At 39.2% G+C, this 24650-nt stretch overlaps 2 protein-coding genes across 2 annotated transcripts; both read right to left on the reverse strand.

The window, feature by feature from the left end:
* Window positions 1-8996: 8996 nt before the first annotated feature.
* Window positions 8997-19303, reverse strand: pigo (phosphatidylinositol glycan anchor biosynthesis, class O). The gene is made up of 11 exons (XM_056404010.1): window positions 19162-19303; window positions 18395-18873; window positions 17558-17701; window positions 17047-17170; window positions 16496-16655; window positions 14131-14313; window positions 12400-13996; window positions 12075-12278; window positions 11423-11607; window positions 11092-11162; window positions 8997-10799 (listed from the first exon to the last, which is right to left on the reverse strand). The coding sequence occupies exons 2-11, from the start codon at window positions 18870-18872 to the stop codon at window positions 10670-10672; spliced, it is 3276 nt and encodes a 1091-aa protein (XP_056259985.1). The 5' UTR covers window position 18873; window positions 19162-19303; the 3' UTR covers window positions 8997-10669.
* Window positions 19304-20144: 841 nt separating this feature from the next.
* stoml2 (stomatin (EPB72)-like 2) lies at window positions 20145-24650 on the reverse strand. Its single transcript, XM_056404011.1, has 10 exons — window positions 24491-24650; window positions 23559-23711; window positions 23005-23104; window positions 22802-22860; window positions 22607-22708; window positions 22356-22490; window positions 22053-22197; window positions 21746-21825; window positions 21526-21654; window positions 20145-21360 (listed from the first exon to the last, which is right to left on the reverse strand). Exons 1-10 carry the CDS (start codon window positions 24533-24535, stop codon window positions 21250-21252), a joined length of 1059 nt encoding a protein of 352 aa, XP_056259986.1. The 5' UTR covers window positions 24536-24650; the 3' UTR covers window positions 20145-21249.

Raw genomic sequence — 24650 nt, forward strand, 5'->3', positions numbered from 1 at the left:
GTTGTTGATTATCTGCTTTCTCCTGGCGTGACTGGATCATGTGATAATAGCAGAGTCTGTGCTTAGTGGAGTCAAACAATATGGACTTCTCTCAGGGGAAAAAAAAAGACTACTGTACAATAGACTATGGAATCAATTTCCTGATGATATGATATACGATATCTTGTCCTTGGACATGAATGCAAACAACTCTGTAATATTACATTAATTTTACACTGAGAGCAAGGTCAGAGCTGTTTTCTGCATTATTAGATAAAATCAAAATTACATAAAAGCAAGTCAGTGAAAATTGTAAAGTTATTTGCAACAATCTCCAACAACCAGAGTCACACTCTTCATAGTCCATACTATAAGGGTCAGTTAGGGAAGCTACTGTATAGAACACTTGAGAATAGAGTTAAATCTCCAGTGGGTAAGGGCCATAGGAACTACCAGAAAGTTTTTCCTTTCACCCCCACATCAAAAGAGTAAGGGCATTTTTGATTGTTCAATGCAAATGAAGTTTCCACTGGCATGTACTGCCACCAGGAAATAACCATATCCCTCACTGTTTCAAGGCCGACAACAACAGAAGCTTTCGCCTTCTCCTGCCTGTTCAGCTTTTGCTCCCAAATCAGCTGTCAGCCGTATAAATAAAAACATTACAGCCTTAAATAGTGTTACAAACTCAACTGGGTACTGTCTGACATAGTTTAGCTTCAGTCGGTGCAGGTAGTGACTGACCGACCACATATTTTCCCTCTGGGTTTACCGTAGCTGTGTGTAGATATGCTCTACTTGTTCATATGTATTAATATTTTTATCCTACAATTTACCGGACATGAAGGCTCCGTTTGAGAGAAATTGTGATTTTCATATTCATGATGATTGTTAGTTCTGGAAAAATACATTACAGTAATGACGCATTAAGAGATCGACACTGATTGACTTAATGCACTGAAGTACTGATAATGCAGAAAAACCACAGCCATATTTCTAACTTCCTGTAATCGTAGCTGCATCTCAACACATTTCCCAATTTAGAAATATGCCCCAAAGGAAGCAAACAAGCAGCTCAATACTTCTATCTAAGGTGTGAGAAGTCGTGGATATCCTTAGAGCGCTCTGAATCATCCCGGTCAAACACTGGTTTCTGTTTCAAGGTGGAGGTGTTTTGATATTACCCAAGGGGACTTGTCTAACCAGCATGTGTGTTTACTTTGAGGAAAGTGTTGTATTTTTCAAGAGCATCAGGTTGAAAAATAAAATAAATTCTTTATCCTCTATGGAAAATTAAGCTCAAAGTTAACTTTGGTAATTTGCAATACCATAAGTGAACCACAGAAAAGGAGAGTGGTCTATATTATTTCTGAATCAGTTTTGTTGTTTTTAAATGCGCTCTATAAATAAATTAACAAATTCTTAAAAAAAATTTTTTTAAAAGTCATTAAAGACTGAATTTTCTGAACAGTTGTTTTAGAGAAAGACTTTCTCCCATGACGGAGCATCAGTCTCACTGGTTCATTTAGCAGCTCTCTGTAAGATCTCCTCGGCTCTGTGACCTTTTCAAAACTAGGCCACAGACATAAGACAAGCTGATGTCTCCCACAAGCACAAAAAAACCTTTATCAGCTTTTAAAAGCAGGAGTGAAATCCTCTTTCATATGTACACAAAACTGTTGGATGAGAGTCGCTTATCACAGCCAATACCTCTCGTTCACACTTCCACCGCCCACAAGCAATGCCTGCTCCGAGGGCTGAAACATATCCACTCGCCTAATCTTAAACCATTTGTCTGTTGTGCGTCTGTTTGTGTTATGGTTTTCTCTCTTCTTGATATCGTCCTCTGGGGAAAATAAATGTATAGCTTTCTACTATCTCCTGTACAACACGATCTGTTAACAATATGAACAGAAACATACTAGACCTGTGGAAAATTGACAGAATAGGAAGATGAGACTGTGTGAATTTACAAACGCAGAATATTGATTTTAAGTCTCACAGTGGGTGCTATCTTACAGTGTCCCCTGGGTGCCTGAATGCCAGGGGTTTCCACCACACTGAGAGAAAACCTATATATTGTTCTTTTTCAAGCAGCTTTCAGTGGTCTTGTGTGTTCATTGTGCCAAATGGGCCAAAGAGCATGAGTATTATATTCCTTCTGCCCATCTGTATTTGCCATCTATAACATCAAATCAACACTAGCATCCTAACTCTATTCTTGGCCTCCGTGCATTGGCCTCCTTTGAGTCTGCGACTCCTCCCAAAAGCATTAGTGTGATCTAGCTTTACCATATATTTTGTAAATACAACACTGCCATATTATCCCCATACCGCAAATTTGTTAGCCAACAGTCATCTATTTATGCATCCAGGTAATTGGAACTACATTAGCATACATTTGGAGGCCTGATTATACCCATACACATAATGTACATATATCAAATCTCCATATATGAAATACATGTACATATGAAATAAAAATACATATTTAAAAATTATATATGAAACCTTTAAGAAATTGGAACAATTTTATATATTGACATATATGTCTTACCCATATAAATATGTATGTTTATGTATGTATTCTTATATTGTAGACATGTAAATGAATATATATCCATCCCAAAGTCTGTGAATATATGTTGATATTATATACACTGGGTTCCAAAAGTCTGAGACCACACAGGTAGACATGTTTAAAATGAATGAGAAATTAATAAGAAAAACATATATAACCATAGAGAATTGTTATAGGCGTGTTGTTTTAATAAACTTGTATATATTAATGAAATATATATCATTAACATATATGGTCACAACATGTTACACCATATAGAACTTCATATTTCTAATATATGTATTACAAGTGACATACAGTATATGGCAGCATCCCTCTTGATATAGGGACATATATGAGATATATTTCTGTATGGGTATCCATTCACTCTCCTTGTAGCTGTGTGTTGGTGTCCTAGCTAGTTGCTGTATTCTTTGTCTGCCTACCTTTTGGTGCTGGATAGGTAGAATACAGCGGGTTTATCAGAGACAGCAAAAGCTGCCTGTATGGCAGGTTATGGAACAATAAATTTGCAGGCCACAAATTGTTACCAAAATGATGAACTAAACTATGCTAAAACTTACTGTAGAGCTGAGAGGAAGTGCAGAATTGGTTAATTTTCCATTGTGGGTTTTCCATTTTTAAGCAACACCAACATTAGACATTGTGACATTATGCATTGTTGATGTAAAAATTTTGATAAGTGCAGCTTTAATCTTCATACATACATTTAATTGCCATGTTTTATTGGAATTGTCATTGGATTTATTTTATCAGTATAAATACTTTAAGGTTACTGTTAGTACAATCCTAGTTGTATAACAGTCCCATCCTTGTATTTCTTTTTCTTGTATATGTTTGTAATTACCAATTTTTTGCGATTACACCCCCAGCCAACAGGAGAAAGGGGATCTCCTTTTGAATTGATTCTCTTGAGGTTTTCTTCCATCACTCATGGTCATTATTGCTAGCCTTGGGCTGGATCAGGACTCAATGCTGTTGTGTGCCTAAAAGCACACTTTAGCCATTGCACAGTGTATGATATTAGGCTATAAATATAACCGTGACTTAACTTAAATTTGGATGGTTTTACAAACATACTTATTTCCATAAAGTTGTTTTTTCTGCTATGAGGCTGAACTACATGAAATATTCTTCAGAAGTTAAAAACGTCAATGGTTAAGGTTTTACATTTTATGGGGTGTAATTATCTCTGTCACAGAAAAAGTAACTCTGCTAACTCAGCAGTCAAGCAACAAATTGTTTCCCTCCGTGGATGTACACATGGGCCATTTTGAAAAGAAATCTATCCTTGGTTGTGATACAGTTCACTCAGGCAGATCCCACCTACAGAAAGGTGCCACAGGACCAAAGCCAACAGAAGTGCAGTCGTGTGCAAACACATCATGGCCTGTGTCTTTCATCTTTTGTATGTACTGTATTTCAGTTGTTTATGTGTGCAGTTGCTGTGACCCAGCTGATTGGTAAGGTCCCATTCTGCTGCTATATTTCCCTCCAAGCAGCGAGACTTTCACTCTTTTTGAGTGTCAACTACCAATTTTATATAAGTCAAGGCCATTAACCCTCAGCAGAGTTTGTTTCATGATATGTCCCTGTGTGGGCAATGCAAATACACTTGAATTTCACCGTTTTTGTGTGAGCATAAGAAAACAAATGTGTTTATATACGAGCTTGTCAGTGTGTTTGCTTCTGTGTTTGCCTGGAAGTCACAGGGTACATGTTTGTTTGTGTGTACAAACAGTTTGTCCGTATTGATTCCGTCTTTCGCATCATGTCAGTGGTTGTGCATTCTTCCACACATATATATATATATATATAATATATATATATATATATAATATATATATATATATATATTATATATATATATATATATATATATATATATATATACATACACACAGTATATAACCTGCTGCCTTCACTGTGCTTTTCAAGCCTTATTGTATCCGACCCTTTCAGGAGCACTCAGCATTTTACTTTGAACATATTCCTTTTGAACATGATCCTTTTATGATTACGTTGAGCCCTTGGGCAGTTCCACTAACATGGTAAACTTTGTTGGTATCAGATTCAAGCATAAGATTATTTATACATAATCCCTGTGCACTGACAATGAACTTGCAGAAAATGAATGAGATTCAATTCCAACACCTTATCTGGTATTTATGTAAATTTAGTGTTATATCTGTTTTGGAAAAGGCTGTTTCTCGCTCCAAGACAATTATTATATAAGTAAAAAGCGCTGTTTTATCACAGTAGTGTACACTGTGTCCATTAAATTATTACTCATGCGGAATACAAAATGATGTGAAAGTCATCCCTGGAAGCAGCTGAAGACAGAGTTATCCACCAGTGCAAACAGCATTAATAGAACTGTTTTACTTTTATTTAAAATTCCGTTTTAGATCGCCCTGTCAAACAAAGTGATGCTGCATACATAATCTAGTGCAACAGGTAAAACCATCCCTCACCACAAAGCTTTTTAAAGTGATGTACACGATTTAGCACCATTTTGTATTATGCTCTCAAAATTACTTTGATCTGTAGCCTAGTCCTATAGCTACAACTAGTCCTATAGTTGGGTTAAATATTTATTGAAAAAAGATTTAAAAAAAAAAAAAAGATTTGAGACATGAAGGTGAACATGGATTGGAAGAGGAAATCAGTGACAGATTACTGATTGTATGAACAAAGTTGTCCAGTGGCGAAGGTTTGTATTTCGGATAGGGTTTGCAGGAAAAGATAGTAAAAATCCATAAACACTTAAAACCTTTGAGTGATGAGTACTGTTATATGCCACTTCAGATTATCATGGAGATTACACTGTGATTGCATAAATCCATATCGCATGTGAATTTGTGATGTTTTAATGCAAATTAACTGCAATTTTAATAGTGTTGTAATAACCCATCCATCCACCATCTCCATTGCTATAACTCATGACATTAAATTGTGTCCTTAATCACACAATGTAAACACCATGCTGACTTCAAGCATGTTTATTTATAATCCAGGGATTCTTTTATTCTAATCTGATTGCACAGCATTTTTCCTCTTCCATTAAAACCAAATAAAACATCCCTTTACAAGATATCGGCCTAGCTTAATGCTATTATTAGCCTGTTTCAAAAAAGAGACAGATTTTCTTTAAGGTAATAATGCTGAGGGTACTCATGAAATCAGACCATGTTTTGGATACAGTACCATTCATGGCCTGTATCTTTTCAACTAGAGCCATTCAGTGTATTTACATACTGTAATTACCTCTATAGGTAGATTTCATTGTTACTTGTCCACCACCCCTGCATCAGATTTAAATTCCCTTTACATGCTCAAGGGTTTCACAGGAAACAATGCACAGGCCTACGTACAGTATAATCCAGCATTAATGTTGATAATTTTATCTCGTCCCATTGTTTCCTGTTCTCCCTCTGAATACAGCATCAGAGCTGAACTAAGTTACTGCAAATGAGTCTTACCACTGCCGCTTCATGTTAAAAGTGCTCAACTGATGAAACTGTCTGTTTGACTGCACTGTAAACTGATAAACTAGTTGTTGTTTTGTATTATATATGAAAACTGAAGTTACAATCTGAAAGCTTAACTACGAGTTGAAAGTAAAATCCTCCGTTACCTGGTTCTGCCACTATCATTATAATTTTGAATAATTGTATTATGTTTAATTATTTTCCATATAGGCTACTAAATGTTGAGAGGAATTATTATTTTTATTTTATTATCACTGTCTGGGATATGTCAGTGATTAGCAACAACAGGGATTTTGATGCATAATAACTTTTTGTGCATGGTCGAATCATAGATGTATTATAGATATAAGAAGATTTTGGCCACTTGAGATACTGGCACTTCCATTTTGTAAGACGAGCATTCTCCTCTCCATTTGCAGGGGAGATATTTTTACTAGCTGCTACTACTAGCAACTTTGCGGACCGAGGTTAGCCTTTCTGTGTAGCTAACTATGGCAACAGCGGACAACTGTAGAACTGCAGTATCGAAAGATGGCCGCCACAAGCTAGAGGTCACCAGACCACCATGGCTGTAGCAGCAAAGTCCCTGAATGTATTGTAATGGCCAAGGATGAGATTTATTGCATATGAATTTAACTTCTTATTTGGGAGAAGAAGAATGTGTTATTTCTTCTTTCAAAAGTTATATAGTCTCACATAAACTCATACAATACCACAAGTGTGTATTTCTAATGTTGTCTTTTAGAAAAACAGAAACCTGAGGGATAAACAAGAAAAATATTTGATTTCTGTTCCTTAATTACATGTTGAATATGAGACTTAAATGTTCAAAAGGGGCATATTTCTCTCATAATATCATCTTTACACAAGTAAACAAGAGAGAGGACATAAAGAGAATCAGTTGCTTTGGCTTTTACCTCATTTCTTACTTATAGCCTACAAACAACAGACAACAACAAACATTTAACTTGGTTGCTTTTAAAATATTCTGCCGGAAAACAGGATGAATGGAAACTCTTTGGTAAATCTAATTTTGTGTGGGTTGAGAGAGACTCTGGGTGGGGGGGAAATCTGATTAGAGCCTCTTTTTATGAAACAGGTTGTTTTACCCCAGCTAACCTCACTGGCATTTTTCAGAGGCAAAGTTTGTGGACTCAAAGTTTGCCTGTACAGACTCACTAACTGAGCCTTATTTAGTGATAATGGCTTAAAATTTGCTCATAAATTCACTCCAGAAAGTCCAGAAGGTCTGCATACTATTCAGCCTCACCGGAGGGGCAGAAAGAGCTGATGGCTATCATCAAAACAATTTTAAATTGGATCCCCTGTGGAAAGATCAGGTCTTTCTCATTGAACTCTGAGCACAAATATCAGAGGGCAGCAGAATCATTTTCCATCCCGTGACACAAATTGGGCTGACTTCAATAGTTGATGCAAGCTGAAATGTGGGGATTGTTGTCCAAAGGGCTGTTCATCTGGTAATGATGGGCAATTATACTGATGCTTAGAATGAAAGCTTGGCAGCTTCAGTGTCATAATGGTGCTTCACATGCAAAATAAGAGATCCAAAGCTTCAAAAAGCAGCAGCAGTGTTTTCCTGGATGTTACTGTGATGTTTTTATTGTTTTTATGGCTAGAACCATTTGTTGGTATATTGATCATTTTAGTGGCAAGTCTTCATGCTAATTAAATATCCTATATTTCTTTTTTTTTATATACTCAACACAAATTGAAACTTGCATTGTATCCAATGAACCACTGACCTCAGTTTTATGTGACAAAACAATAGTGACATTATATAACAAAGTATGATGCATGGAGTTGTAAGAAAAAGAATGGCTGTTTTAAAAAAATGTCTTTCTGTTGAAATACAACCTGAGAGTTCATATGTTGAACAAGGCCATAATTGCTGAAGCAATTTGTTCCTACATTTCTTTTTCTATTGCATGTGTTTCTATATATATATAAAGCTTTAGCCTTTTGAATTATTGCAGTAGTTTCATTATCACAACACTGCAAGAACTGTACCCATTGTTAAACAGGGATGCCTGGATAATGAATTCTTTGTGCAGTCAAGCCTGTCAGCAGCCATTTAAATTGCTTCGTGATCAGCTTTCCCCATTGACTATGACAGAACTTTCATTCCAAAATGTGAAGAGTCCAAAAAAAAAAAAAAAGGTCCAAAAATTGTGAATATCTTCCAGCAGAAAATTAGGATTTGTCGCCTCATTCATATGCAAGTTTGTTCAAATGAAACAATTTTATCTGACAGTAACACATTAATTATTGCAATAATCATTTACCAGGGCAGAAATCAGTTTTAAGGTTTCTTCAATATTGAAGAGTTTAGTCATTGGAACAATGCTCTGGTCCACCCTTCTGGCATAAATTGTAACTACAAGATGTGAAAATTTACATTTCAATATTAATTCAATATTGTTGAATTTATATGCTTATTTTATTATCATTGCTATTATATCAGTGTGGCTGCAGTTCCACATTCATTCATGGAGTTCCTTTAATTTCCACATTCTCAACCCTGTGCAGTTTATGTGCTGTGTCCATGATCAATCCATTTATCAGGGAATTTGTCCTTAAAGGATGTTTTTAAAGTGTAGAATGAGCCACAAGTACAGATATGAAGGTCAGCTGGTGGAAGTTAGATAATTTCCTGTCAAACACTTGTGTACAAGTGAGACTTTCAGCAACTCTGAGTTATATGAAATGGAAATGTGGAAAGCCTCTGTGAATAATGAATGAAGCACCCTGAATGATGGGTAGAAAGAAAACTCATGGCAGCACCCACTTCCTTCATCAAGTCACTGGATCAATAAACATTAGTTTGCATGGCGATAAATAATCTCAAATTTGAAACATGCGTGATCATAAATAATAATAGGGAATAAATTTAATCTGTATATTTAAATTACTGTGAGGCAGAGATGTCATGTACAAAAGTTTTATTACATTTTTCACAGATTGTAAAATCATTTGAATTAATCAGTTATTTATATATTAAACATTTTAAAAACAGAAAAAAAAAAAAATGTGCCCCCTCATCACACAACCAAGCCAAACCATCACTTGAGCTGAGGTCACTACAGCAGTCGCTCTACATGACCAATTACTCCTTTTATAACAGCCTGAGGAATGCAGTACTATTGCATTATAGCTAATTCAACCTGAGCTCAACATCCCATTCAATACCATGCATTAGCTAATGAGCTTTAGCTGCTGACTACAGCTGCAGAACAGTAACAGATCTTACACCGGAGACTGACTCAGATGTCCTGTAGAAATAAATTCACTGACAGTGTTTCTGGAGGTCCTGGATTTAATGGCCCTGCTAAATTAATGACATCATACACGAAAAAAGGCATTTGTTAAAGCTAGGCACCTATTCCAGGGACAAGGTGAATGAGGCCCAATTAAGACAATAGTTCCATTTGAGATTAGAAAATGAAAAATCAGTGATTTAAAAAATCTTAATTATAAATAGACATTAGAGTTAGGAATCAGAAAAAATAAAAGACCATGAGAGAGTAAGTACCAGAAACTGTAAAAAAAAAAAAAATTATAATAACAGCACTGTAATAAAGTATGAATTGGCAGTAATCAGATGCACTGGGTATTTCAACATCTTGAAAATACAAAACATAAAAAAAAAAAAAAAAAAAAGGAAAACTTCCTCCAGCAGACACTTAAATGACATGCTGTAATGCACTTGGATGGATCTCGTCAAATGGAGTTGACCTGCTTTACGAAATGATAATAAAGTAGCTCCAGACGTTGGGTTCAGTTTCTGCAGTCAGACGCTGAACCTTCACCTGCTCATTAGTTCTACGTCACTGTGGGAAAACAGTCAGCTTAATTTAATTGTCAAAGTCTTCCTTCCATAGCTGCTTTTTATATCACATTCAACCGTCAGTTTGGCCACTCTGTTGCACATAAGTGTAACATCAGCCTCAGTTATGAGGTGGGGAAAAAAAACCCCAGATACTAAAAGGCCAATTTTGTTTCAATACTGAGGTTATTAGCCAGCTGTGACAGGCCTGTAGCTTGTGTAAACTGTATGTATTTAGTGAAGCTTTTTAACTGCTTCACTAAGAACCACTTGCAAGACTGTGTGGCTTGTTGAGCTTGGAAAGTTTCATCCATCAAGTTAGAAAACAGGAGTTTAGGAGAAACATTCAGTAACTACTATTCTCTCCCTAATCACATACAACTCTGGACCTCAAAGGCCTTTAACCCTCTTCATATTTGTGCGGTGCTTTACAACCTTTATCCAAAAACACTATCAAAAAAAAAAAAAAAAAAAAAATGGAAGAAAAAAAAATGTCCAGATGCTCAGAGTTCGTTCAGTCCAACATTTGATGTCCTAAAGTCCTTCTGGCTGAAAACGAGGCAGGCCTCAGTGTCAGTAACATAGCCCTCAAGAGAGTTACAGTAAGAGGCGACCTCACATGACATGTTTGTGGGGATCCTTATGTTAGACACCGATGGCAATGTTTCCATATAAAAACTTTACAGTGACCACCATGTCCGTTTTTCTCTGTGGCACGGTGAGCTCACGGTGGGCGTCTGTGATAAAGCAGCAGCAGCAGCACCAGTGCCGTCGCTACCTGGATGCATCAGGGATGATTCTCTTAAACCAGCGGCCCACGGCTACGTCTACTCTCAACACTAATGTGACCCCGATCAGCAGAGACACGCTGCTCACCAGGAACCCTGAGGCCTCAAACATTAACCTGAAAGGAGAAAAAAACCCTTTGAAATCTGTATTTTTCAAAAAAAAGTGACACAATACTAGCAGCAAATATTTTTCAGAATTAAAATTGTTTGGAAACAATCTATATCAGTATTCATGCAACTGAAAAAAACAAACACAATAACGTTTCAAAAAAGATAAGAATTCCGGATGTATATTCCACAGTGTAAAAGTCCTGTATTCACCAATGTAAATTCACTGAACTGTGAGTTATACTGCGTTCATATCCTCAGTGAGTTTGTGTGAGATGGAAAATCCATTCAGGCACTTACTTGGGTGCGAAAACCTTCCACACCATTAGGTGTCTCCTGAGGATAGCAGCTGCACAGACTGAAGCAAAGACCTGTGATAGAGCAGAGGAACTGAGTGCTGTGATGTGATACACATTGAAAGAGTGGAACTGAGCCAAAGACATAAAAAAAAAAAACAATAGAATAAAAACTGAACATCACAGAAAAATGTGACTTTGTCCCAACTCATAGATTGATAATTTGAACTAGACATTTTAATTTGATGACCAAACACACAATAACAGATGACAATTGTGCCACTGCAATGTGTTTAATTACACAGCCTGAGACATCTCTTGGTCTATGGTCGCACCTGTGCTCCGTGAATAAAGAGGTAGCGTGTTGAGAGTTGTAGGAGAGCAGAACTGAACTGCTGGGGGTTTTCTCTCAGTCTCATCTCCATCACAGCGTCCTCGCCTTCTTCCCCACAAGCTCTTCCTCCTCTGCTGCCACGTACCTCGCACACCAGGGGCCAGAACAGCAGCAAGGGACAACCCACTGACGACAATCAGACATGGACACAGAGGGACATATTACGACACTCGTATTGAGACAAAATGTTAACCCACGATGACATTTTTTATGATTTCAACTTTACACCAAATAGAAATTTAAATGTTCTCTAACATGAAGTTAAAAGTGAAATTTTTATCTGTAAATCAGTTAAATTTATACTGACAGGCTATTATTTTATTTTTTTTTTTTTTTAATAAATAACGAGTATGCATTGCTTTTATTTTTAATAAGTAGTCACAATAATAAAGGCATTTTAACTTTGGTACTTTAATTTGTATTCCAGTTCTGTGTTGTATTGCACTTTGTCTTATGTCCCAGCAGAATCCTTTTACTTTTGCAGATGCAACCATCTTTTTCCTATTTCCATCATCCACTTAATAAAAGATCATGATTGATGAATTGTATTAAACTCACTAGCAGCTTTGTTTGTCATTTGTCTGGTAAACTACCTGCAAACAGGATGTGTGAAGCAAATGTGTTGAGGGTAACCAGTGAGGCAGGCAGTATGGTGCCTGTGTGTCCATCAGGGAATCCCACAAAGGCAGCGCCCCACTGGATGGAGGGGAAGGTGGGAAGGTGACCTGTGGCATGGAAGAACTGGGTGGCAGCCAGGGACCACATCACTATTGGAGTCCAGGGCACATTAAAGCCGCCTGAGGAAACAATGAGTAAAAGGTTAAAGAACAAGGAGCATGTCAATACTAATAATTGTTGTGACTGAAAAAGAGGCAAAGGAAGCGCAAAACAAAAGATGTGTGATTTTGAATATCTTACCAGTATATGTCCCATGTAGGCCACTGAGGGTAGTGGAGGAGGCCTGAATGTGTAACAGGGCTCCCATTTCTAGCAGCAGCAGAAGGAAAGACAGAGCCATGCCCTCTGGGTGCAGCAGCAGCAAACCAATTCCCAGCAGGCCGCAGAACAGCAGCAACGGGGCAGAGTATACAGTTCCAAGCCCGTAAGCCTCCACTGCAGGCCCGCTGTCCACCTCGCTGCCCCTGCTCAGCTCTCCATCGTCCAGGGAACGACGCATGCGCTGGTAGATCTGGGGGATGAGGTGGTGCAGTTCGGCTTGGGGGCTGATGCCGGTGCTGGCTCGGTAGCGGGGCGGGGGTAGGGAAGAACCTCTGGCTGTAGCTGCAGCCCTGGTCTTCACGAACACAGTGAGAGGGTCTAGCCAGATCAGAAACAGCCCCAGCCCCAAGAGACAGAAGGCGGCCCTGGGGAGGGCCAGCTGGGCCAGGCTGATCAGCTCGGCCAGATTCCTGAAGCTGTCCTCCGGAGTGGCACTAACAGCCCAGTGGAGCCCCAGGCAGACAGACAGCAGTGGTAAGATCCAGCGGGCTGTGAACACTGTCCCACCTGAGGAGTTGAGGTTACCATAGTGACGGAGGCAACGTCTCAAGAGATATGTCCACAAGCCCAGGGAGAAGATAGAGAGGATGTAGTGGATGTTCTTCAGCTGGCTGTCCTGCAATCGAGAGAGAGGAGAGAGGAACGGCGATGGCTGACAGGAGCCCTGCTCTTCCCGACAGCCGTGAAAAGACAGGGAGAGGTAGAGGCTGCCAACAAGGAGTCCTACACAGGTCAGCAGGGTGCTGCTTTCTTTCCTCACAGTCGATGGAGACAGGGCTGGGGAAGGCAGAAGCCCAGCTGACTTCAGAGGGTCATGGCTGGGGGGTAGAAGTAGGCCGTCCCAGTTGAGATGGATAGGAATATAGAGAGCCAGAGAGAACATGAGAAAGGTCACTACCCGGCCTTCAGCAATCACGTAGCTATCTGAGAGCAGGGAGGCACAACGGAGAAGTGGAACCACAAGAGGGGGAATGAGGAGATGACGTGGGGTCAGCCAGCGCGAACACTTTGGAGCTTTAGAGCCATTCTTTGCCACTGCACTGGGTCTAGATCGACAAGCTGTCCAGAGCAAGAGAAGTTCAGAGCTGAGGGCAGCAGCTGCCACGCACCAAGCTACCTCGATGTAGCCCTGCGTGAGCAACTGACCCGCAACCGTACAACCCCCCGCTGTTAGTGCCACGGCAACTGGAGCCTTCAGTCCAGGACCATTCTCCCTGATCAGCACCACGGACAGCTCAGACAGGATGAAACACATCAAGCAGGCAAACGCCAGGATGGCTAAACCTGCTGCCATCTTGAAAGGGTTGAATCGAGCCCAGGTAGCTCGGCAGGTGTCTCTGACAGAGGTGAGGTAGGCCTGCAGCGAGGCAGCCAGCTCTGGGGAGGGTGACCGACCCTCTCTAATTGTGGTAAGGTACTCATAAGAGAGACGGGTGAATTCATCCTTCAGCTGAGAGAGGCTCTCTGGTGGGATGTCTTTGGCCATGCCAGAGTATGTCTCCAGGAAACGGTTTACCTTCAGAAACACAACGGTGACATGAGGTGAAAAAACACCTAAAACCCACAATTAAAAGAACATGCTGCAGGATATGTGAAGTCTGAAGTTTTTTTTTTTTTCTGTATGGAAACACTCCTAACTGAGCAGACTACCTGTTTTGCATTGATCCACAGTGCCTCCAGCTGGCTGAGACCTCCAACTGCACCTTCTGTCTGCCCATGGGGAGGGAATAAAGGCAAGAGAACCTGCCCGACGCTGCTGTACGGGATGGGAACTCCCAGCAGCAGAGCCAGGGTGGGCACCAGGTCAGTCTGGGGCACCACATCCTGTTCACTCTACAAACATGAGAAAATAAAAGCCTGCCATGTCAGTTTACTACTCCATTTATCTGTGTTTCAAAAGGCTGCAGTGTAATGAGAAATTTGCACCATTTTTCATGTGTGACTTAAAAGGAGCAGCTCTGATGCTCTGAGATGTCTGATATGCAATGAGAAGATTTGCACAAAAAAACCCTGTCTCTGGTAGACAGCTCTACCCAGCATGTGGTAAACCGTTAGAGAGGCACATTAACATAAACTAAGAAAAGGAGGCTGGGAGATCAGTTAAATGTAATTAGTAAGTATTTCAATTTTGCCATGCTTGTTTAGAATAAAGTTTGGTATCAAAGAAACTGTCAAGTCCAAAAATATGGAATTAAATGTTTGGTCAGATTTGTGACTTTGTTTCCTTATTCTTTGATCAGACAGTTGCAGATTAATATTAAAACGTTGGCATTTTTACACTAAATTCTTTTAGCAAAGTTCTTGTAGTGCTGCTTGTTACCAGACCTAGTTAGAGCACCAGTAAAATATGCATAAAATAATCACAAAACAGAATTCACTTTCAACAGCAAAGGAAGATAACTGAAATTTTGTTTTCAGAAAATAAAAATCAACAGGTCAAGGTTAGTCTGTATTCTATAATTACTATTCGCAGAAACAAGCATCAACATATTTTTTGAACAACAAATAGCTAATTTCCCCAAAGTTGGTGTACTCCCTTAACTGCAAGCAGATTATGAATAAATGTCTTAATTAACTCAAGTGGTCAATTACCTCTGCAGTGACATTCATCGGTAAGATTGGTGGATTAACTCCCTCCTTGTAAAAAGAAAAGCTGATTGGTAAGTGAGTGTCTCAGCGTCTCATAGGGCGTCATGCCCAATAATGTCCCCTTTCATTATTAGTAGTGGTATTTTCTGTGTGCTCATGTAACGCGCAATTTTTCTACAATGTATTATTGCACTGCAATTATGGAAATCAGTGCTGAAGTTTACTTTGTCTAGTGTGAGATCCGTCTTTATCCCTGAAATGGCAGAGACCACCTGCCAGCATCAATTTAGCGGATTCAGGGAACTGCACAGCCGAGCATGAACAGAAATATTCATGCAAGGAATGGTGTGATGCTCCATGTTTGTGAGACAGCAAACGCTCCGGTGATTTGGAGAGACAAACATGACGTAAATGTGTATTTGCTGATAAAATAAAGACAAGCAAACACACAAACAGATAAGGGCAAATAGTTACGGGATCTTTCATGTTGTTCTGCTTCTTTATTTGCTCATTTGTGGACTGAGCTGATATGCCGCCGTTGTTCGACAGCATGTTCTTGTTCTGTGAGAGGGTTCAAGAGTCAAGTTTCTCGCTGCCAGCTGTGACTGAGCATATATGGAATATAATGAGTCTGTTCTGTGAACTTTCATCACTTTGTGCTTATCTCTCACTCTGCTCTGCATTTACTTTTAGTTAACTGGTTACTGGAATGTGCTTTTTAACAGAGACAGAGTGAAATCTGAAGTCAGTGGGACAACCAACCAAATTTAGTCTAACCAAGACATTTCAATTCAGCCTACTTTGATTTTTTTTTTCATTATCATTCTGCTTTTTATTATTTATTCAATTCTCAACCTTGAAAAATGATGTATTCCTGAATTGTATACATATTTATAATAGTAGTGATAACAGTAAATTATTTAATTAACATTAGGAATGGGCTAGAACAGGCTTATTTGTATTTTTTTTCAAGAGATCTATGATTTTATTGTGTGTACACTGTATGTGAAATTAGATTTTACACCATGTTTCTTTTTTATGTTTATCATCTTAATATCTTTTAATTAGATATAGACAACATGGGCAAATACTGTATAAAGAGCATTATGGAAAGCTCTTAAATGTGTGGGCTGAGTAACAATTAATGATTCATCCAAACTATTCCTTACATTTGTCTTTATCTTTTTCCTTACATACAGTAGATGCATAAACCAAATTCCTTGTGCCTGTATTTAAAATAATGAATTAACTCTTCCCTGAGCCTCTACACTTCAACAAACTTGTTTAAAATGCACAAAGGCTTTTCTTAAGACTGATTGGTTGGCTATGAGTATATGATCACAAAATAATTTTGAATGTCATTCTTTTGTATGACTATATTGATCAAATTAAAACTGACTGTGAAAAAGTTGGCTAGTTTACTGACCTTTGATGGGGGTCCCGGAAACAGAGGGGCAGGACTATAGAGGAAGATGGCAGCATCAGTCTCCTTCTGACTTTCTCCACCATGATCTCCAGTGTCCGTCATCCCATGATCTCCCATCACCACCAAGAGGGTGTCGTTCTGCAGACGGTCAATCACAGACCTGGAGGAAAAGGATGAATATGGTTTCAGGAAATATTCAAAGACAGTCATCTCACTTCCTTCCATTTTTTTCTATAAAAATGTATGAATTCTCAAATTCAAATCAGCTGATTTTAATTTTATATTGGTTGTTTTCACCAGCAGTGCTAATAATGGAAAATTCAAAAACATCCCAGCTAAGATTAACATAATAAACACCTTTCATGTCATTCATAATAAGTCCTATTTCCATACTGTCCATGACTGTCTGGGTCAACGTTTTACAATATCAGTGTCACTATATGTGACCTGATTATCTGTAGTACTACAGGAACACTCTGACAGCACACGATAATGACAGCAGCTGGAGGATGCTGTGAAACAAACTGGTAGCAGCTGTACTGTTGTCTCACCTGATGACCCCATCCATCTGGGTGAGCTTGTCAGCCATGGCCGGGTGGTCGGGACCAAACCTGTGGCCACAGTGATCCACTCCAAGGAAATGAGCCACCAGGACATCCCAATCACCACCCATCACTGTCAGAACCAACACAAAGGGACAGATGGAGAGACATGAAGTGCAAACACAATACAGGCCTGGCCACAGTCTTCCATAAATAAGAAATGCCTCTAGTCCTAAGACTGTTTGCCTCAGGGCTGCCAAAATTGTTGTCTGACAGTTTTTTGACATTACCACTGGGGTGTGACAATGTGCAACATTTTTTTTTTTTTTTTTTTTAACGTCTCAGCATCAATTTAGTTGATTACAATAAAATAACAATGAAAACAAAAGGGCACCAAATTGTGTAAATGTACTTTACATATCATTAACATGCCAGGTGCTTATGGTATCGCATAGCTCTCCGGGCAGGTGTAAAACGTATGTTCTTATAGTTCCATAAAAGCATATTAAATAATACATACTGGTGGTGTAGAGGTGCTGGAGGATCCCATTGTCCACTGTATGCAGATCCTTGACATTGAAAGAGGGGAAGGGCAGAGAGCGGTAGAACTTCTTAGGAAAAAGATTCTCCCAAGTGTCATCGCCCATAAACACCACTCGCTTGCCTGTGTTAGGATACACACATTTAAAATGAACAAAATCAGACAGTGCCATTAGGTTATTCCATGACATTTTCACTTAAGTTATAAAACTTGGCAAAGCATATGAAAAATACAATTTAAAAAAACACATCTGTGTGGCAATAAGACTCATTACATGCATATTTCACATTAAATTTGAGATGATACCTCCAGCATTTCTAGATTTCTAGACTAGAAAACATCTCAACTCTTCTATTTTAAAGTTCTATGTCTTATTTTCAGTTCGATTTGGTCAGTATTGTGATATATCAGGCTTTTGTGATATATTATAAATACACTAGCACCGCTGTCATAACAGATTTTCTTGTGATTGCAACAGTGGTTTATTATTCCCCTTTTACTCTTTTTCTGAGCCCTGGATTGCTCTGTGCTCTGGTAGCTCACCCAGAACCCAAAAGAGTTTATACAACAGCTGTTCTGGCAACACCTGTTCCAAAGTCATTCATTGTTTTGTAGCTAGACAGTTGAAATGCTTGAAAGACACAGTACAGCAGCAGTTTTCAACACACACTGAGAACTGATAGACACTGTTTCCCCTCAGCTGTCAATAAACCTCTTTGAAAACCCACTTTCCTCCTCAGTTCTACAAATAATATGATCTGTCATGCATGACTGTCTTATACCGTCTTATACGTATACACCTGTGTAATTACTCACCTACTTGAACAAACTGGTGGATGAGATTGTCCTCCAAGATGGCGCTGGACGCAAAGTTATTACCTACATCCACAAACGTGGGCAAGGAGCCAGTGGTGAAGCCCTTGATCCTCTGCATGGTGGTTGTAGGCGGGTCAGCACGGAAGGGGTACAGCCGGCTGTGAGAAGGCCTGGATGAGGCTGTCTCCTCCAGCACAGGCAGCTTATTCTCGTATGGTCGGGGCGTCGTGTTGTTGGGGTCAAAACGGGCGAAGTCGATCTTAAGGGCGTCAATGATGAGGAGGACAGCCCTGCGGAAACGAGGCTGGACGCGGCAGAAGTCCACTGGCTCCTCTCCGGGCTGCAGTACGTCTCCGCAGGTGCTGGTCCTGTTCACCTCCAGCCTCACCAGCAGGAACCCACCCACGAACAGGTAAATGCCCACAAAGTACATGGCGCATATGCAGAGGAGCAGGGACAGCACTGGGAGCCCCTTCATCCTAAACACACAGCAGCACAGGTGAAATTCAGGCACACTTGTTCCACACCAAGGTAAAAAAGTCAAGGGAACAGTGGGTCTGTTAGTGTCACCTGCTACACGAGATGCTAATGCTGGCAACGTGTAACTTCACAGAGACCTCAAGTTTCACCTAAACCAGTAAACACGGCACGCGGTGTTCAGACGTGACAGGTAATATTAACTAGCTAACGTTAAGATAAGGGCACGGTTAACGTTACTAAGTTAACGCTGTTAGCCGCGGCTAGGTCGCCTCGCTCTTGTCACTGACCTTGTACAGTGTGGTTTTCGTCCTCTCTCGGCCGCAGGGTGAACGTGAATGTGTGTGTGTGTGTGTTAACAACACAGGGGCACAGGTATGTCAGGTAAACAGAGAACGACGTGACACCACCCTCACCTTCATTGGGACTCCGGTACAATGAGATTAGATGGCTGGTGACGGCTAGGAACTTGAGTGGGCATGGAACCCGGCGGAAATTCACGGCGGACGGTTTTCTTTGTAACACGGCGGAACTTGCTTCCCTGAACTCGGTATTCAGGCACAAATTGATCCCAGTCGTTGGATAGAAAAATATAAACATCAATTACAATATAATCGCAGAAATAGTATTTCTTCTTCTTTGGCTAAACCAAATCACGTATGAGGTCTATAAATCCTTAAAAATTAAGAAATTAAAGGAAGAACGTGTGGACAAGAATTAAATGTTTTGTCCGTGGTTAGTTTGCATGAATATACGTTTTTATACTTCTGATATTTAAATCAGTGATGTAAATGAATGAAGTATTGCCAATGTTACTGAAAAACTTTCAGTATTTGTGATAATTACGAAGCAATAAAGTCCAATGCAAATGAAACTACACACCTCAGATATTTATGTCTGTAAGGCAAAGTAGAGGGCTCAAAAACTATGCAAAGGGAGGGAGGAAGCAAAGATGTGTCACTGTCACTATTTCAAGAACACAAAAACTCATTCAAAAAAATCTAAAGATCTTTTGTTAAATAAGTAAACAGTAAGTAGATTCTAAGTGAAGTCTGTCCCATGTCCATTATGGTTATAGGTTCTTTAATCATTTTAAGCTACATTTAGTGTACTCTTGTCAAATGATAGTATGAAATCTGGCATTTTGTTTCTCTCCATCATGCCCCATGGAACAAACACTGGGATATTTGTACCACACCTGGATTACCACTGTGATTTTAAGTGGTAAATACATAATAAAAAATACAATATATTTAATGAAAAACACACCTAGTTAACCAACTTAACAACTTTATTTTATTATGCTGGGAGTTTTTTCTGCATAACATTTTCCACACATTACATTTAAAGAAGTCCAGTAGTTTCTCATGAGTCGTTTCACACCATTGTCTTCTAACATCACTGTATATTTTTTAAACAAGTGCTTCACAACATCCCTTTCCACCACATCTTAAACCTTCTAATGAAGTTTTATCACTTTGTGAGAGTCTCAAATGACACATACTCAGATGTGCCAATTTTATTTTGCATTATGTTCCATAAACCTGTTGTAAGTATGAAAGAAACCTATGAAATGACGAACTTGTTAGCTTTGCAGAGAACCTTGAAATTTAATAAATATACCCATAAGACATAAGAGGTGAATATAGCTATAAACAGGAACATTTGTTCCTAGGGCTGACTTTGTATACTAACTAATTATCAAGAGGGAATTATTTCTGAATCATTTTACACATTCTCAAGACTATTTCTCAAGCAACTATTGGTTTAGCTTTTTCAGGGAGATGTTTTAATCAAACACAGGCCAAATTGTGAATTAACTACGCTTTAACTAGACCTCCTACCATTCTGAGACATCCAGCCAGCCATCGAATGTAGCAACTCAAAAGGTGCTGGTCCCAAAGATGCAGAAAACAGCTGAAGAACTCACTGATCACTGGCACTGATTTCTGTAAACTAGCCACACTGAAAGCAGATGGTTGACCTGAGCTGACTGTGTTTACCGCATTAATACTAATGAACCCACAGAACCTGAAAACAGATATTTGGGCCAGCCCAGGAGCACAGGTTGCAAAGAGGAGAAAATATTAAACATGATTGAATGTTTTATCAAATGTCAAATTAATGAAAGTAGTGCGGTTCTATTCAAAACCTTTAAAGTCACTGCTATGAGTATATTTGGCTGGAGGCTGGTGTTTATTTCCCAATCTGACAATAACTGAACAGTGAAGATTACAAATCCTTTTACCTAAAAACATGTGGTTTTGTGAAACCTTCAGTCACGCAGCAATGCCTTGGAGCCCCCGCCGACTGACACATAAACTGCCTCCTCTGGTTCTGTGTCATTTACTGCTTTGAGTTCATTTTGACTTCGACTGCTACTGAGTTGATTCCGATTGGTTCTGAAGCTCTTCACTCTTCTCCTCCAGCGCTTCTGTCTTGGCAACTGCTGGGCTCGTCTTTGCCAACGTGCTGTAAATGGTCATGGCCTGAGAAGCAGGAAAATGGCGACAGTCATTAACGTTACAACTGACGACAACAAAAGCAACAAAGATAATTCATCTAGATGCTGTTAACATATATCTTTCAGGACAATTCTATTAAAGTGGCCCTGTTCTGAACATGAACAAAAATAATAATGCATGTATAGATACCTGTGTGACCATTCCGCTGATGTCACCAGTATTAGAGGGCAGAAGGATGGTGTTGGACTTTTTGGCGAGGTTCGAGAAAGCAGACACATACTGCTCGGCCACACTTAGCGAGGCCGCTGCATTTCCATTCTGCTCAACGCACAAAGAACATCATCAAAATTAACCAAAATAAGACTGTGAGCAAGGTTATCGCATTAGAAAAACAAAAATTACTATTCACCTGCTCAGTCAGAGCCTCTGACAACAGACGGATGGCCTTTGCTTTTGCCTCAGCTTTGGCCCAGATAGCTTGGGCCTCACCTGGAAGGAACCAAGTATTTAATTGGCAACATATAATCCGTGTAATCATCTGCATTGTGTCAGTAATTCAAGTATTTTCAGCCCAACAACCTCAATTTAAAACCTCAGTTAGAGCGACAGATATGAGAGAAAAGAGCCATCCCTCTAAGCACAGTAACTGCAAACAAACCACAAAGATAAAAAAAAAAAAAAAAAAAAAACTATATTGTGTAACTAAATGCACCTACCAGCCGCTTGATTGATCTGCTCTGCTTTTTCTCCCTCTGAGGCCAGGATCTGAGCTTGTTTACGACCCTCAGCGACATTAATGGCCGCTTCCCTCGTCCCCTCAGACTCCAGCACCGTGGCTCTCTTTTTACGCTCAGCCTCCACCTACACAGAGTGAATAAAATGTGTTTGTTAAAACTTTTTCTGTGATTAATGGGTCTCTCTAGCATTCACCGGCATAGTGCTGAATTTCAGAGTGGCCTGCAAAGGAAATCCAAACAGAATAAAGACCTGTTCTTTCAGAGTCAACATATTACCCTCACCTGCATCTGCATGGATTCTTTGACACGAGGTGGAACATGTATATCTTTGATTTCATAACGGAGGCAACGAATTCCCCACTCATCTGAAGCTTGATTGATGGAGTGGACGATGTTGGAATTTAGGGACTCCCTCTCCTTAAAAGAAAAAAAAAAACCATAATGAAATAAAATGCAAAAATCCCCACCACACATTTTATTTTAAGAATACAGTAACACTGCTAATATGAGATGCAGCAGTAGTTTGTTGTTACCCTGAACACTTTGTCCAGTGTGAGTTTGCCCAGTTCAGAACGCATGGTGGTCTGTGCCAATTGTGTGACGGCATATTCTGGATCCTCAACACCGTAACTGGCCTGGGAACAAACACAAGTGACTGAGAGATTAAAAAAAACAAACATTTATATCAATATTATCAGAGTATAGCAGTTCTCATTTTTCAAGCATACCTTAAAAGGGTCTAGGATCCTTAAGTAAAGCACTCCATCAATCTGTAGTGTTACATTATCTGTAAAAATAAGGAAATTCACACTTTTATTAAATTTTGTCCCTCAGGCTAAACTGCATATTCCTCAAGAAAATGATGGATGATCCACAAAGAGAAGTTGCCATCACTCTCATCCTCCCGTGACAGAAGCATCGTGTTACTTACCTAGAGATACAGCAGACTGCTCCGGGACATCAATCACTATCTCTTTGAGACTTTGCACATACCGAATTCGGTCAAGTAAGGGTATGAGGAAATTTAAACCCTAGAAGAAGTCAAGCAGAAAATATATGAGTTCTTGTACTTTGCAATATCAGAGTTTTGGTCATGATGAAAAACAAAGTAAAATTCAGCCTAAAATTCGTAATATTGTGATTTAAATAAGTCAATATTCCATCAGCAGGTGTTTCTATTAATATTGTCCACCCAATTTATATTAATGAGGGAAGGCTAAAGAACAGAATCATCTCTCCATATAATGCAATACAGTTCAGCAGCACCACAAAACACATCCTTGAATCTTGAAAAACAGTAAAAAAAACTGAACATTATAATCTTCATGAAGGCTAATTTATTAAAGGGTTGTTGTATTGGACTACATTCATTTTAGCTAGGTGTGTCTAATAAACAGACAACTGAGAATATCTTATTTTTGCAAGAATGCCTTCTAATTAACTTGTATTTGGAGTATGGTAGGTATTGAGAATAATGGATGATACCGGCTCTAAGATCCGGTGGAAGCGACCCATCCTCTCAACCACCCAGGCTTCCTGTTGGGGCACAAACAGGATCACAGTGTTCATGGGCAAGCTGGATGCCCATCGCTGCTGTGCTGGTGTTACCCACAACCTTGGCGCAGTCCGCTGGGTTTGCTACAGAGACACACAATTACAACAATAAATGCCATCAGATTTGCAGAAAGTCAGCTTGATGAATAAATTCTACTGTAATAAATAAATCTATTGTTAAAACATGGTTTTCACACCCAAGTCCTGACTGCAAATGATGATGTCCCTTGTACATAATTTAAGAAGATGAGGTTGCAACTAGCTATTATTTTTTATTATTGATTCATTTTTCAATGATTCCTCATTCAGTAGTTTATGAAGAGTCAAGAAACAGTACAAAATGCCACTAACAATTTCCCAGAGCAAAATTTCTATTACGTACATCCTGAAAATCCAAAGAGATTCAATATACAGTGTCAAAAACCAGCATATTCTCACACTGGGGAAATTGAACGCAGCAGATATTTGGCATTTCAGCTTGACAAATATCTAACTCAATCTTTGAAATAAGTAAAACAAAATCTAAGATGAGTAAAACATGAATATCTCAAAACCTATGCCTGGAGTACTGTACCGTTTTTACTTTCAGTTTAGCTGATTTGCTTGTAACAGCATCCAACTGTGTGTATTATGTAGACGTTAACACTGTAAAGTTTAAACATAGTCTAATTTTCTTGCCAGAAGAAACAGTTAACATGTCAGTCAGAAGTCAGGTAAAAAGGTTTCTCTCTTGTTAACTTCTTCCGTGATACTCCTACCAGGATGTAGAGTGACATTTCGTGGATTATTAACACACTGCTGCACGCTGAATGACACTAAGTAACTAGCTAAAGAGCCGGAAATAAAATAACATTTTAATTTACCTGCAAAAGAGCCCCGCCGGCCCGACACAGCGTTCTTAACATCATTCAAATACAGTAAAGTGATAGTAAAAATAAGATTCAGCTTCTTAAACTGGACTCTGGGCAAAACTCTACACTCATGTGAGTGACCCTTGCCGATCAGGAAATGAAAGTTACATCA

The sequence above is a fragment of the Seriola aureovittata genome, chromosome 18 (assembly GCF_021018895.1).
Source record: "Seriola aureovittata isolate HTS-2021-v1 ecotype China chromosome 18, ASM2101889v1, whole genome shotgun sequence".
NCBI lineage: Eukaryota > Metazoa > Chordata > Actinopteri > Carangiformes > Carangidae > Seriola > Seriola aureovittata.